Source organism: Trichosurus vulpecula, chromosome 5, assembly GCF_011100635.1.
Source record: "Trichosurus vulpecula isolate mTriVul1 chromosome 5, mTriVul1.pri, whole genome shotgun sequence".
NCBI lineage: Eukaryota > Metazoa > Chordata > Mammalia > Diprotodontia > Phalangeridae > Trichosurus > Trichosurus vulpecula.
The window spans coordinates 236,608,460-236,624,597 of record NC_050577.1 but is presented as its reverse complement, the minus strand read 5'-3'; the positions used below and the strand labels follow the sequence as shown (position 1 = coordinate 236,624,597).

Below are 16,138 nucleotides of genomic sequence, written 5' to 3'. Positions count from 1 at the left end.
CTTTTTTGGACAGTGTAGCTTCACTCAGTAAGTCCCTAGAGTATTCTAGTTCCATGAAAACAGGGACCATGTAGCTAACTTAGCATTTTTCCATTGTACATAATAGGCACTAAATGATGATTTATTGCCTCATGTAGTGTTGGGTACATATTAGATATTTAATGTTGAATGAACACATGGTGTTATGTATATATTGGACAATTAATATTGAGTGGACACTGAATTAACCAAACTCATTCTTTGGTAATAATACACACTGCCTTACATTGGTATATGTTTGACTTTTGCAAAGTGCTTTGACCTGGCCTATTTAATTGAATTATCTCATATGGATAGCCTCCAAAAAGTCCTACCTGGATACTTCTTCATGGTGTGAGAGAGACTCTCAATTCTTAAAGAGTGCCTCTTAGGATGCAGTTTCTGACAGGTTCATGCTGGAAAAGCTTTAGTTCCATCAGAGGGTGTCTGCTTTCTGAGGACCACCTTACCTAAGCATAGAGAATGTTGTCACCAGTGGGCTACCCACATGGAGATGAATTGTTGGGTCACAGCAATCCCTGAAACAAAGGAAAATGCAAACAAATCCACCATACTGTGAGGCTTCTTTCCCTCTCTACAGTGGTAGGGATAGAGTAGCAGAAGAGTGCCAAATGTTGCTTAGAATTACTTGGTTTTTACAGTATCTGCCTCCTAAATGTGAGATCCTTGTCCAATGAGCCCCTCCTCAGCGAATGCCTATGAAATCCACATATTACTCGATGCCCTGGATAACTTCACTCTTGGTCTTATTGCTGTAAGTGAAATGAGTAGACAACAGGTAGGTACAGTTTAATGGAAGGATGGTTCACAGATTCTCCTTGCAAGGCAAATAAGGGAGTTTACAGAGGAATTTTTATGCATCTAAAGGTGACAAGAAAAATAATTTCATGGGCATTTGGTCATCTTATATAGAAATGTTCATGGTGTTTGCAAAAAAGATAAATATAGCTCTCTGAAGCTTGGCCAGTGGAAAATAATGAGCAGCTCATGCAAGGGAGCTCTTCTCAGATGAATCAACTCAAGTCATCCTCAGCAGCTGGTCTTGTTGAATATCCTTCTCCTGCTATAGCCAAGAGTTTTGAGGATGTGGCTATGTGTTTTACCAGGGAGCAATGGAAGCACCATGGCAAAGATACTCAGAAGGAGCTCTCTATGCAGCACTTCTTAAACTGTGGGTCACAACCCTCCAAATTTGGCAACAGTAAAAGGTTTCTGAATGTGCAATGACAAAAAATTAATTAAAAATCAAATGCATAATGAATACGAGGTGTTTCTGGCAGCACTTACTTGCCCATGTTGTATCACACAACTTCACTGTAGCCTTAGTTCTGAACACACAGCATGTGCACTTTACACTCCGCATGCTGTCACATCACGCCATGTAACACCAATGAATGCTGCCAAAATGCAAAAAGGGGGAAGAGTTTAAGAAGCCCTGCTCTATAGGATGAGATACTAGAGAATTAAGAAAACCAGATTTGATTTGTATTTCTAGTCCTCAGACTTGATATAATTTCCCATCTGTAGCAATTGGACTGATCATGGGTCGCTGATATTAAGATGTATGTATACCCTTATGGAGCTTAAAATCTTCTAAAGGGATTTAGCATATGTAGAAATAAAGGCAACATAAAATAGGATATTTTAAAAAAGGAAGACACAAATAGAGTGCTACGTTAGAGAGAAAGCACCTTGAAGTAGAAAGAGTGCTGGACCCGGAGTCAGGGGAATCCCAGCTCTGTCACTTAATAGCTGTATAACCATGGGTAGATCACTCAGCCTCTTTCTCCTCAGTTTCCTCATCTCTCACATTGAGACAATGATACTTGTAGTATGTTATTCTCAGGTTTGTTGTGAATAGAGTTTTATAAACCTTAAAATTCTCTATAATTACGATTCTAGACCTAAGTTAAAAATCACATCTCAGAAACCAACTAGTTGTATGATCCTAGGCAAGTCAATTAACTTCTCAGCCTCAGTTTCCTCATCTGTAAAAAAGGATAATAATAGCACTTTTATCCCAGGTCTCTTGGGAGCATAAAATTAGATAATATATGTAAAGCACTTTGCAAATCTTAAAGCACCATGTAAATACTAGCCATTATTTTTATGTGAGATCTGAGGTCTTGAAAAGAAAATGAATGTGTAGTAGATAAGAGAATTTGAGTCATGAGGGGTGGCTTTATAGAGCAAAAATAAGCCTAGCAGCCTAAAAGAGTTTGGGGCACTTCCAAAAATGCTTTGTGGGTAATATTCATAAAAGCAGATCACTCTGTATTTTACAAAGCGTTTTCTCTATAACAATCCTCTGGAAGGAGTCAGTATAAATATTCTTATACCTGTTTTACTGATGAGAAAACTTAGGTTTGGAGAGTCTATGATTTTGTAAGTTGTGTCTTTGAAAAGTGTTGTCTAACCCCCCCCCCCCCTCTCTCTCTCCTCTTTTAATTAACAGGGAGAACTCACTGTAATAGACCAGTCCTTTCAAAGTGATTGTGGATGCCAGAAGTATCTCTGTGGTAACTTTCCTTGTAACATTTTCCCCCTAAAATAATGAATAAGTGATATACAAAGGGCATTACTACCAACAGTTAGGAAATATCTAAAATTATTTTTGTTTGTATATGACTGGTTCCTTTTGAAATCAGTTGGTTATTTTAGAATGTAAATAACATGAGAGTAGTAATCTGTTGCCTTTTTATTTAATATTTTATTTTTCCCAATTACATGTAAAAACATTCTTCCCCCCCCCAAATTTTGAGTTCTAAACTCTCTCTCTCCCTCCTCCACCATTAAGAAGGTAAGCAATTTGACATAGGTTATACACATGTAGTCATGCAAAACACATTTCGCTATGTCATTCTTTTAAAGAAAACACAGACAAAAAAAATAAAAATAAAGAAAAGGTGTCTTTGATCTGCATTCATTGCCTTTTTTAAAAAATAAAAATGATCAAGGTAATTTCATTTCACTAATTCTGCAATCCTTCATTAATCCTGCTGTCATTTGGTCTTACCTTAATTTCTATACCCTATGAATGCTCAGTTTCCCATACTTTAAAAATATTCATCTGTATTTAGCACAAAACCCAAGAAGTAGTGATTAATCACCTGACTAATGTTTGTTGGAGCAGAGCTACACAGTTTGTCTATATAAATTGGCTACCTGGTGGTACAGTGGATAGAGTCCCAGACTTGGAGTCAGCAAGTTCTAGTTTGAATTTGACCTCAGGCACTTAACCCTATGTGACCTTGGGCAATTCATTTATCCTCTCTCAGCCTCATTTTTCTCATCTGTAAAATGGGAATGATAATATTACCTACCCCCCTCAAATCCACCCCCCCAGGATTGTTGGGAGAATCCAGTAGAGTCGGTATGAGGATGAAATGACAATATAATCAGGATGTCCTGTGATGAACGAAAAGCCCAAGAGACAGAGTTTCTGTGGAGTTAATAATCAATTTATTAATTTGGCTAGTAAATAATCAATAAATTGATGGTCAGTGGTCTCCCTCAGTAACCAAAGATAAAGTCATATAGATCCCTGAATGCTTAAATACCTTTGGAAAAGGAGGTGCCCCTTACAGGTGAAAATCAACCCTGATTGGTGAATAATTAATGAGGAAATGGGCTAAAAGTCTTCAGCTCCTCCTGCTAAGAATGTGACTTGATGATAAGACTCAACTGCCTCCAGCAATGTGGACAAAGGAATCCATCTTTACTCGACCACTGTGGTTCTTTTTCTCCTTCATTAATTGGGCATCCCTAGATTATAATGGGGGGCTGCAGGGCATAGACTTGCTTCCTAAGGGCAAGAATTCACCTAGATTATATTCCATTTGTAATATGTTCTAGTTGGGTGGGGTCCTGCCCAAGGTCACAGAGCATGTACCCAGAGGATTTGGGCAATCTCATCTATCGGCCTTGTCCTTCGGAGACTGATTGAATGACTTATGAGGTCTGGTTCCAGAATGAGGAAACAGAAAGGAAAGATCTCAATCATAATTTAATAATTGGTTATTAATATAATGGAAAAATAATCATTTCTCTAAATCCCCAAAGTCTTAATGCTGTTTAAAGCTAAAAATGGCCCTAAGTCTTTTGGGGACACCCTGAACAAAGAGTTTTATGGTCCTTAAAGCCCCATATGAAACTTTATTATATTATCTAGTTGTAGTGCTGAGATATGTATATGTGAAGTTAATGTGATATTATACCTTACAATTTTTGATCCAGTACAAATGCAGTGAAAAATGTATTCTTAAAAGCCTCCCAAAGGTGGATTGTGATATTGGCCAATGTTACTGGATTGCCTTCCCCCCACCTTTATTAAATTTCTTGTTATAAGAGACAGATGGCTGGTGGAATTTTGTTGTTATTGTTGAGTCATTTCAGTCATATCTGGCTCGCTGTGACCCCATTTGGGATTTTCTTGGTAAAGATACTGAAATGGTTTGCCATTTCCTTCTCCAGCTCATTTTACAGATGAGGAAACTTGAGGCAAACAGAGTTAAGTGACTTGCTCAGGGTCACATAGCCGGTAAGTGTCTGAGGGCAGATTTGAACTCAGGAAGAGTAGTGTTCCTGACTTTAGGCCCGACACTCTATCCACTCTGCCACCCAGCTGAGGATGACATTACCTATATAATTATGTAATTACATAAATTATATAATTATATAAATGCAAATATGTAATATGTAATGTGGAAGAAATCAGCAGGGGTAGATGTCATTAGGGAAGATTAGATAGATAGGTAGATTAGATAGGTAATACATACTAACTAACTAATACTAACTAATAGCAGTATTGTATCGGAGGAGTGAAGCGTTGAGTTCAAGTACATCCAGGGCAGTCAGTTAACCTCTCAGTGCCCCAGGAAACTCTACTATACATAAAAGAGAAGATGCTCATCTCCTTTAGTAATGGAAAGTTTCCTGGCCAGGAGTTCCCTATAATAATGAAATTATAGGTCCAGTCCAAAAACAAATCTGCAAGGAGTAGCAGCCTATACTGATGAAAAATGGTGGGAAGAAGCTAGAGGCCAAAATTATGGGTAGCTATAGTAAGTCACTCCTGAGGTGCACAGGGCCTGGACCAGCATGGTGGTGGTAGAGTAAATGCATGGGATGAATGAAAGTGGAAAGAATCAATAGGACTTGGTGACTGATACTATTAGCAAATATTTTTATTGGGTTTGCTATATTTTAGTGAAAAAGACATCAAGATGCCTAAATGAAGAATTTTTTTTTTCTGGTAACACTGTTCTCTGAAAATCTCAGAAATTTTCACCCTCAGCTATGTAGAGGTGATCCAACTATCTTAAAGTCACAGCTATATTAGAATAATAACAAACACTCCTAAGTACTTTTTTTAAAATTAGTGTTGAGAGACTATGGTAGAGACCTGGAATCCAGGAAGACCTGGATTCAAGTCCTGCCTCTGACAGACAGACTTTGTCATTTATCCTCTCACTGCTGTAGGGCTACACACCTCTCTAAGACTTTTAATTGCAGAGAAGGTGCTAACCTGCTCTGGTAGAAGGAGTTTCTTCTGAGAATTCTCCAGTCCCAATAAAATCACAGGCCCAGACCCTATTATCATCCCATCCACGATGCTTTTGTTTTTACATAACTATTCTTTCCTAGTATATTTCTCCTTCTGCTCCCACCCAGAAAGCCATCTGTCTCTTATAACAAGAAATTTTAAAAAAAGGGAGGGGGAAGGTAATCCAGTAAGATTGGCCAACATAACAATCCAGTTCCTTAGCATATTTTAAAGAATCAGTATTCTATAAGAAGAGCAGTCTAGCAAAATTCAAAGATAGTCATCACCAGGTGAGCAGTAGGATGAGAAACTTTCCCGCCACAACTCTTTAAGACTGTTAACTAAGTTGGTTGTGATCTGTGTCATTGGAGAGCATATCTCTACCAATAAGAATGTGGAGTCCATGAATGATTCAAATCCTAAATCCTTCATTATTTTGAAAATAATCAGGTTAAGGATTCAAAATATTATGAAAGTAACAAATTTCCTTCATTATAGGCACCTTATGATAGTAGACAGAGAGCTGACCTTGAAGCTAGAAAGTCAGGGATCTCCTTACTGAGTGACCCTGGGCAAGTCACTTGATTTCTCAATGTTCTAGGCATCTCTTTAAGACTTTAAGCTGCATAGCAGGTATTGATATGCTTTGGTAGTGAATTCCCTTTACCAATGAAATTGTAAGTCCAGTCCACATCAAATTTTTTTGTTTAATGAAAAATTGAATATAGCCTTTCCCTGTTAACAAATTATTTTTTCTTTTCTCAGAAAAGGATAATGTGTGTGTATTTCAAGAAGTAAATGTCTTGAATCCTGGAGAATCCATGATAAAATATTTAGAAGAAGATTACTGTTATCCAATAGAATGCTTGGAAGAAAAGGATAACAGTACAGGCTATCATGCCATGAATATTTCTGTAGTGAATTGTTCAAAAGAATGTGAAGTGGTAAGAATCCTGTAAAGTCAAGGTTCTGGTAATAGCCTACTTTTATATGCCATTTAAAATTTTTCAACATGCTTTTTATATATTATCTTGTTTGAGGGTACCTGAAAGGAATCTCAGGATGTAATCTTCAGTTTGAAATAGTGACCATTTTAGATTTTTTTAGATTTGATTGATGGGAGTTTTTGTATGATAGACCTAAACCAAATTTTCACTGTCTGCTTTATGGTGATATGTGTAAAAGGTGAGCCCCTGGACTTCATAAAGCTTATCTTTCTGTAGACCCTCAGGACATTCAGGAGGCTGAATGTACAATGACTGAGAGATACAAAGGTGGACACTGAAACCATGCCTAATAGCACCCCTTAAAGTTAATCACTATTTGAAGCAACCTTGGCAATGTCTACCTGCCACAGGAAAGCATGTAATTCTGAGAGAGTAGGACAAGATGCTGTCTAAGGTCCATGGTTCTCACATTTTATCATTATATGTTGGAAAAGTACTTATCAGGACTGGTTAATTTTATTTGTTTTAAAGGTGGCAGTAGTGGTAGGCCTGGATAATTGTGAATGATGAATCTCCTGAAGTAGTCACATTATTCAAAATTGCACTGTATGATTTTATTAAGCTGGAATCAATGACCACACTTTACATAAACACAACTTTGAATAGTGCAAACTAAAATATATGCAATCACTTCACAGGATGCATTATTCATGCTAATTGGAAACTGGCTGTGTGTGTGTTTTTTAAAATGTTCTCATGGCTTATTTGATATTTACTTCACCGTTTTATTATTTTACACAGCACCAAGTATATGTTCCTTCTACCAGCGATTATGATTGTTGTGGTGTCTGCAAGAATGTGTCCTGTAGTTTCAAGGCTGAAAATGAAACATTTATATATGAGGTATTAAGCCTTAAATTCTACTAATAAAGATATATGGGATTTGTGTACATATTGTTGTTGTTGTGTTTGTTTGTCTTTCATTCTTGAAGAGGACCATGACATCAGGAAAATGATGACATGACTTGCAGTTGACTTTGATTTGAGTGAGGGAGGGCTGGTAGGTATTATAAACACATTAGAAAGAAGCATCTTGTTATAATAGATGTCTGAATATCAAAGATGTGTACTATTCTACTGGCTACATTATTATCAAAATTCAATAATATTTGAGACATGGATGAGATTTGGAATGAGAGTTCCTAAAATATTTTTTGTGTGTGATAATTACTAAAGGGTTCTCATAGTCCTTCAATGGGACATATTCTAAATAAAAGAAAATCAGTATTAGAACTGATCTCAGAATGGGAGATTGACTGGTAGAATGGAAGCTCCATGACGGTAGAGAATATCATTTTTTGTCTTTCATCCTTTGTCTCTATTCTAGTGCCTTGAGCTCAGTAAATGCTTGTTGAATTGAATTGGGTGGCATTCTGGACTTAGAGTCATGAAGACGAGTTAAAATGTTCCCTTTTACGTTTATTAACTGCGTGACCATGGGTCAATCACGTAATCTCTCTGAGCCTCAGAATTAATCATAGGAGTTAACAGACGTGTATGTACATCTGAAGTTTGTTGGTGGTTATTGACATATCCGGAAATCAGAGTTGCAATGCCTGTCTAAGATAAAATGGTTTAGAGTGTTCGCTACTTAACATGGCATAGGGTTGAATGAAAACGTAAGCATTACAATTTGGGGAAGAGTTTTGGTTTTGTGGAGAAGTTTAAGAAATAGAAAAGATAGTATCTTCAGACCCAAGAACAACAGTGAGTTTTCCACAAAATTATTTATGAACTTATCGGTGATAATATATGTTAGTTTGGCCTTTGGGGGCTTTAGTATTGTGTTTCACTTCTTGCAAAGTTAACTGTGATGACATATCCAGATTATTTTTTTAAGTTACATTTTGTCATTTACCCATTCATATTTATTGGGGAGGAACTTACTGCCCCCCTGGCTTTTTTATTCCCTTTCTAGTGTTACATTTCATGTTTGTACTTTTGGTTACATTTAAAGCTACATTTATGGAATATAACTTTTATGATTTATAATGAATTAAGAGCTATTGAAAAATGGAATAGCATCGAGGCCCAATGAAACTACAGTGATATTTTCTATTACAAAAATCACTTGATTTTGATTTGATTCTTCACCAACTAGGAAAGGAAATATGACCATTCCCTTTGAAAAGTGCTCTAATTTGTGCTATAACTTTTTGTTTTCCAGGAAGGAAGTTCATGGGTATTTAACTGCAGTACATACGAGTGTATAAAGACAGATATAGGGGCAGTGATTCTGGGCTACAGTGTTGTTTGTCCTCCTTTTAATGAGACTGAATGCAAAAAGGTTTGTACTTAATTAATGACTATTAAAATCCAATATTTGTTATTATTAAGGAAACACATGTCAGTATATTTTGTAGGATCATGTTTTAGATTATAGTTAATTAAATATTTCTCATTCAATAATCACACATAAGTTCAAGGAACATTTGGATGCCAGTATCAAGGCTTAAATGAATTTTAGAGATAAATTAGTCCAAATGCCTTATTTTATAAAACAAAATGTGTTTTTTACCTGACTTCATAGTTCCCCTTTTCCCGGAATTTCTCTTTTCTCTAAAACATGGTAATTATAAGTTTTCTTAACACCTATCACAAAAGTTTCTCTTTTTAGATTACTGTGACTTGGCCACACTCTGTTTTGTTGTTTAGATAATTATTTCCTTCCCCCCCTAGAATGAAGGCATTATAACAATAACAAATGAAGGCTGCTGCAAGATCTGTAAGTGATAAAATGTTGCATTGCATATTAATTTAGTTTTGTTGATGAAATGTACTGTGATTCTGTTATTAAAATTCAGAGGGGAAAGCTGATATTGCCAAATTCAAGGCAGTTTAATGATATATGACTTTGCTTGTCTTCACTTGGCCACCGGGTTTGTGACTTAGGGTTTTCTTTCTGGAGTCTAATTAAACTTCTCCAAACGTCACATGGAGGTGGTGCTTGGAGATTTACTAGTCACCTTCATCTGAGGAATTCTAAGAGGGGATGTGGTACAAACATTATCTCCATTTCATAGGCAAGCTTACCTCCCCACTGTTTGTGTCAGGATGACATATGTCTGCCTCAGCAGGGATTTGCCAACCACCACTAGTGTCTTCTTCCTCTGATCAATACCACCAACCTATTTTCTGGGGTGACCTTTAGATCCAATTCAACATTCTTTGGAGTATAAGAAGATGCTTCCTTCATAGAGGTTCAAATTCCCCCCTTTATGGGAAAAACATCCTATCTGTTACATGGCTCCAAATGGTCAGTGATCCTTCTTTTCCTTGACTGTGTCACATTAATCCACATTCCACCCATCATACCTTCCTTTCCATGTATTCTTATGGAAAAGTAATGTACCTTGAGGCCTGAGTTGATTTATTGCTTCACTGGGTACTGAGTCACCCAACTGAGTCACATATCCTTTAGATAATATTTCCTTTCACCCTTGGGCGTGAGATGAAGCCAACATTGCTTCTTTATGGAGAATCATCTTTTAATTTAACTGTAGTTCCTGTGTGTCTTCTGTTTTCATTTTTACTCTGGTCAATTCAGCAAATATTTACTAATTGCCTACTACATGGCCCTGGGAGTATAAAGACAAACATGAAAACTGATCCCTTCCCTGAAGGAACTTACACTGCCCTGGAGAAAACAACATTCAAACCAATGATACATTTTGTTTCAATACAAGACACTTTGGAGAGGGGGGGTGGCACAGAGAAAGAGGGGTGGCACAGAGAGAGAGAGAGAGAGAGAGAGAGAGAGAGAGAGAGAGAGAGGTGATGATGATGATGATGATAGATAATACGGGATCATAAAAGGCTATGACTATAATGAGAACTAGAAGGATCTTAGAGAATATCTAATCTAATGTCCTCATTTTTCAGATGAAGAAACTAGCATCAGAGATGTTAGATGTATTAATTGCCCAAGGTTACACAGGGAATAAATAGCAGATCTGGTATTTGAACTGGGGGCCTCTGACTCCAGGTACAGAACTCCTTCCATTGGGCCCCTCATTTTTCATCATTTGGTCACCATGTCTTCATTCAGCAGATACAATGATACAACCTTACTTCTGAGTACGTAGAGACTTCAAGAAATTTCTCTGTGGTGGAATAGCCTTTGGAACTCAGGATGACTTTCAAGCCATAACGAAGCATTGGAATAGGATATTTATGGAATATCCTACAAATTCAGTATACTAGAGATACTGTACCAGGGTAAAGAGTAGGAAGAAAAGGACCCAATGAATCTCTTTATGGAACCCAGTGCACAGTTTTCTACTGTAGTTAAACTGTCTAATTAAGTTGTCCAATAGAACCAATGTGCTCCAGGTCTCAGATCTACATAGAACAGGGTTCTTAATCTGAGGTGTAAGACCCTTTAAGAACCAGGGATAGATTTCAGGGAAGACTGTGAACTGTTGGCTAAAAAAAATGCACCTTTATTTTTACTAAACTAACTGAAATTTAGCATTTTCTTCAATTATAGATATTAAAAAATTATCAGAAAGGGTCCATAGGCTTCACCCAAGCTCCAAAGGGGTCCATGACACAAAAAATGTTAAAAACGCCTGTCATTGAGTATTGGCTTTTATATGCAGAGGAACTTAGTGAATCTGTACACTTCACCTCCCCCGGGAAGATTCAGCAAAGGCAGCAACCATAATGATGACAGCAACAACTATAACCATTCTTAGCACAAAATTGTCAGGGAAACCATAATTCTGACAATAACAATAATAATAAATACAGCAGTAATGAATACCATAATACTAACGATGATAGACCCAAAATGATAAGAAGAGTAATAATGGTGAAAACAGTAGTCATACCAACAGGAATGACGAAGACAACAAAATGGTGACAATGACAACAATTTTCCTAATTGTCACCTTCACAATAATGAAGATGACAACCGTAACGGCAGCTGTGACAACAACAACCAAGACAACAATAATGATGGAAACAGCTCTAATAACAAGAACAACACGAAAAATGATGACAACAACAAAGGCAGTAACAACAAAAATCAGCAGCGATGACAATAATAGTAAGAGACAATGTCGTAACAGTAATAAAGACGGTGAAAATAACAACACCATGGCAACAGCCATGACAATGGCAGCAAAAATAAGGATGACAAAAACCAGCATTTCTCTATCACTTTGGGTCTGCATTGTTCTTTACATATATTTTTCTTTGAGTCTCATAATGACCCCGTAAAGCATCATTATTCCCAAATTATACATGAGGAAACTGAGGCTCAGATGAGTTAAGTAATTTCCCCATCATCTTATAACCAGTAAGTGTCAGAAGTGGGATTTTCTTACCCCCAATCCAAGGCTCTATACATTGGGAACAGAGAGCTTCTTTTTCATTGTCCTTGATTTGGGGTGACTCCTATGTTTAGAAGACCTTCAGGGGGCAGCTAGGTGGTGCAGTGAGTAGAGCACCAGCCCTGGAGTCAGGAGGACCTGAGTTCAAATATAGCCTCAGACACTTGACACATGTACTAGCTGTGTGACCTTGGGCGAGTCATTTAACCCCAATTGCCCTGCCCAAAAAGCAAAGAAACAAAAAAAGAAGACCTTCAGACTTGGGATACCCCTTAGTATAACAGGAGCTGTGTTGAATAATAAAGCATAGTATGGTTATAGACACAGGCAATGTAGTAAGGTTGATAAAAACTTAGCCTTAACGTCAGGAAGAGCTGTGTTCAAGTTTCAACTCAGAAATGAATGGCTCTGGGATCCTAGGAAGGTTGCACACAGTCTCTCAGGGGCCTGAAAAATCCGCAGAGACTGTAAAGTTACAGAGCAGATGCTGATATGCGCTGGTAGGAGGAGCATCCTCACCTGGGAATTCTCTCTACTAATGAAATCATAACCCAGGTACAGTTACAGACAAAAGTATATTACAGAAAAGGAAGATGCCAATTAGACAAAAATTCTGATTAATTCGTGTTTTGTTATTACTTTGATTTATTTCTTCTCCCAAGCCATACAAGTCAATGAAAGGGTAGTGATCCACATATGTAAATCAAAGTTGTTGGGAAAAGCCCTGAGAGACCTATCTCTCTCATTCTTTCTTTGATCCCCTGCCAAGAGCCAGGAACAATAAATAATAAGTTCACAATCCTAAAATAACCCCCAAAGGCTCAATTCCAGCTTAGGTATCCGTGTTAATTATTTGATTGAAGGAATGCTGGTTTCTAGAGCTTTCTGTTTGGGAAAGTGCCCAGCCAGCGTAGCTTTTACTTCATTCTCCTTGAAAGTGGATGGTTTTCTTTTTGTAAAGTACATTTAAAAGTATTCTATTATCTACAAAGTATTGACAAGAGTATAGTATATTCACCTGTCTATGTAACGTTCTTTATTCAAGTTATCAAAGTATACTTTAAAGGAATACCAAAAATTCAGTCAGAAAAAGTTACTCCTGAATATTCTTACTTAGAAAGTTTTCATTTTTTTTTCTGAAGAAGATATATATAGGAAAAGATGTAAGTAAAAAAAAAGTACATGTGTGTGTATGATACACACATATACTATATATATATGTGTGTGTGTGTGTGTGTATATATATATATATATATATGTTTATCTCCCAGATTTTTATTTACTTTTTATTGATGAGTCTTGCAGAAAAATATAATCCGAATAATACCAATGAGAATTTAACTTGGAAAATAATGTCTATAATTGACTAGGATTATATCTTAAATCCAGACTTTATGACTTCAAGGAAAGAATTATTCTATTTAAGGTTCTTTTTTGCTCAACTATGTAAGGATAAAGCACGACAGAATCATATCCTAGTCTTCCTACTGTTTGTGGGAGCGCTTGTAAACAAAATCATGTGATATATAGCAGAGAGACCCATCTATAATATAGTTTTCCACTGTGGGAAGTATTATCTCAACAAAAAAGGTTTAGAGAGTTATTCGATGCGTACAAAGTGAATTAATTTTATCTTAGTTACCTTTTCATGGTAGATTTGCTTCAGGGGACCAAATTCTATAATCATATGATTTTAGGGTTGGATAGGAGGAGCACAGAGATTATTTATTCCAACACCCTTATTTTCCAAATGAAGAAGCAAGGTATAGAGGTCACGTTGTGACCTATTACTGATAGTCACCCAGTGGGGCTAGTGGCAAGGATGAGAGCGAAAGCCAGTTATTAATATTACTTCAGTGAGTGTTTACCCCTACATGTTGCATTAAGAGCATTTTACAAACTATTTTATGTTTCATTAATAGTGCATTGGATCACTTATAGATACTCCCTGTATTGATCTAAATTTCAACCCATCCCATAGATGTGCCCGCCCATCCTTTGCAAATTCTTGTCTGTGTTCTGTTTAGAGCAGAGGTGTCAAGCGCATTGCCCGCAGGCTGAAAGTAGCCCACAGCATGCCTGAGTACAGCCCCAACCAGATTAAAATGTAATTGGCAAATATTTAACAAAATTTTAAAAATACCATAAAACAGATAATATTACATTTTACAAGCCATTATGTGACCCACAGAGATGCTCATGTTCGGAGTCATGGCCCTTGTTTCTATATGAGTTTGACACCACTGCTTTAGAGAACGCACCTGACTCACCGGAGGGATGCCTCTAGGTAGTTTTACATTCTTGTGCTTGCCAGTAAAGCCCTTTGGTTCTCCCCTCCTTTTTAAGGAAGGAAATAAGCATCGTCTGCTCTTTGCCGGGGACTGTGCTAAGTATTTTATAAATATCATCTCATTTGATCCTCATGAGAACCCAGGGAGGTATTATTATTATTGTACTATTATTGAGGCAGACAGAAGTTAAGTGACTTGCCCAGGATCACACAGCTAATAAGTGTCTGAGGACAGACTTCAACTCTGCTCTTCCTGACTTCAGGACCAGAACTCTATCCGCTGAGCCAATTAGCCACCTCTTTTCTATTATCAGACATTTCTTTGAGGATATTCCATACATTGGTTCTTCTGCATAGCTTAACATCGGAGAGCTTGCACTTGATGTTAAACAAACCTAGTTTCTATCCCAGGGACTTATTTTGACTCCAGGCACTGATTAGCTCAGGCAAATAATTTCCTAGTATATCTGGGTCCCAGTTTCCTCATCTGCAAAATGAAACCTCTAAGATCCCTTGCAAAGCTAAATCTTTGATCTTATGATCATTTCTCCTTTACTCTCTGGGTCAGCTACAATATTGCTTTCATTTCTATTTTAATTGTCATGAATTGGTTATCTTGGCTTATATGGTGTCCCTTTTCAACTATAGCACCCCATTCATTCACATGTAGCTTACCATACTTGATTTGCATCCATTACAATTTATTGTTACTGTGTGAACATTGCTTTCATAAATATAGATGCATAATAAATGCTAATAGCGATATGGGATTCAGCATTTTGGCTCTTTGGTTGCCTGGCTAACTTTTCACAGATGTATCATTACATTCATGCATATGCATGCATAATAATAAGCTTTTATTATGCCCATACCACGTCCCAGTCACTGTCCTGAGAAAGGGTACTATAAATAAATTTGTGAGACAATCTATCCTCTCAAGGAGTTTAACAGGAATGGTGTCCAGGTAAAGAAGTATCTGGATAGACAGGAGGATGATGACTTGATCCGTAGTAGGGAGGGACAGGTCATATGTGTGGCATGGAAGATGGCAAGATAGCCTGGGTGAAGAGAATGAAGCATGGCCTGGTGGTCTGACTAGAGGCCTGGGCTTAGCTAGAGTCTGCTCAGTTATTTATCAGTCAAAGCTGTATGGCCCCAGGGAGGGAGTTTCAAAAGTGACCATATTAACTCTACCCGTTCTTCTTGGATGTTTTCCTGTGATCCAGTCCACTCTGGAAGTACTGTTCCAGGTGATCAGAAACAGTTATTAGTAGAATGTATGGAAGTAGAGATAAGGTGTACCACTAGATGGGAAATATGGTTTGATGGGTATTTAAATGCATTTGTGCTAAATTCAGCATACCACCTTTAATCTTTTAAATCCTATAAAACCATGCACAGTACTCTAGATGGAAGTCACTAAAAGTATGAAAATATTCTTGTGTGTTAGTATAAGAATTACTAAGAGATCATTGCCATTAGAAAAAGTAGTATGTGAAAATCGACAAACTGACGTGAACAAAATTTTGAGTGCAGAGAAATTGTTGAAATAAATGTTTTCTATTGTCATAAAGATTCCAATATGATATATTGAAGGAACAAATATTTTCTTTATTTTAATAGGCAGAAGGGAAGAAAGAATGTGCCAGAAAGTAGCAGTAAAAACAACCATAAAAAAACAAGATTGCACAAGTCAAAGTCCTGTGAGTATACAAAATCATTGTTCTTGTTTAACTGTGGACATTTCTTTCCAGGAGACAAATATATGTGTGATAATAATAGCTCATATTTTTACAGTGTTGCTTTGCAAAGTATTTTTTTCTTGATAGCTCTAAGATAGATAAGCACAAGTTTTATTATTCATATTTTATTGGTAAATGTCCTGGGGCCCAGATTTTTGAATAACTTTTTTTCTTGGTTA

At 37.0% G+C, this 16,138-nt stretch overlaps 1 protein-coding gene across 1 annotated transcript in view; it reads left to right on the top strand.

Annotated features, from left to right (window-relative positions):
* Nucleotides 1–16,138, top strand: part of OTOGL (otogelin like) — a 194,270-nt gene that overhangs the window by 176,750 nt on the left and 1,382 nt on the right. The window contains exons 52-57 of the mRNA XM_036761187.1: nucleotides 2,495–2,558; nucleotides 6,350–6,528; nucleotides 7,333–7,434; nucleotides 8,759–8,878; nucleotides 9,271–9,316; nucleotides 15,841–15,920. Coding sequence (XP_036617082.1) covers nucleotides 2,495–2,558; nucleotides 6,350–6,528; nucleotides 7,333–7,434; nucleotides 8,759–8,878; nucleotides 9,271–9,316; nucleotides 15,841–15,920 — 591 coding nt within the window. The remainder of the gene's footprint in view (nucleotides 1–2,494; nucleotides 2,559–6,349; nucleotides 6,529–7,332; nucleotides 7,435–8,758; nucleotides 8,879–9,270; nucleotides 9,317–15,840; nucleotides 15,921–16,138) is intronic.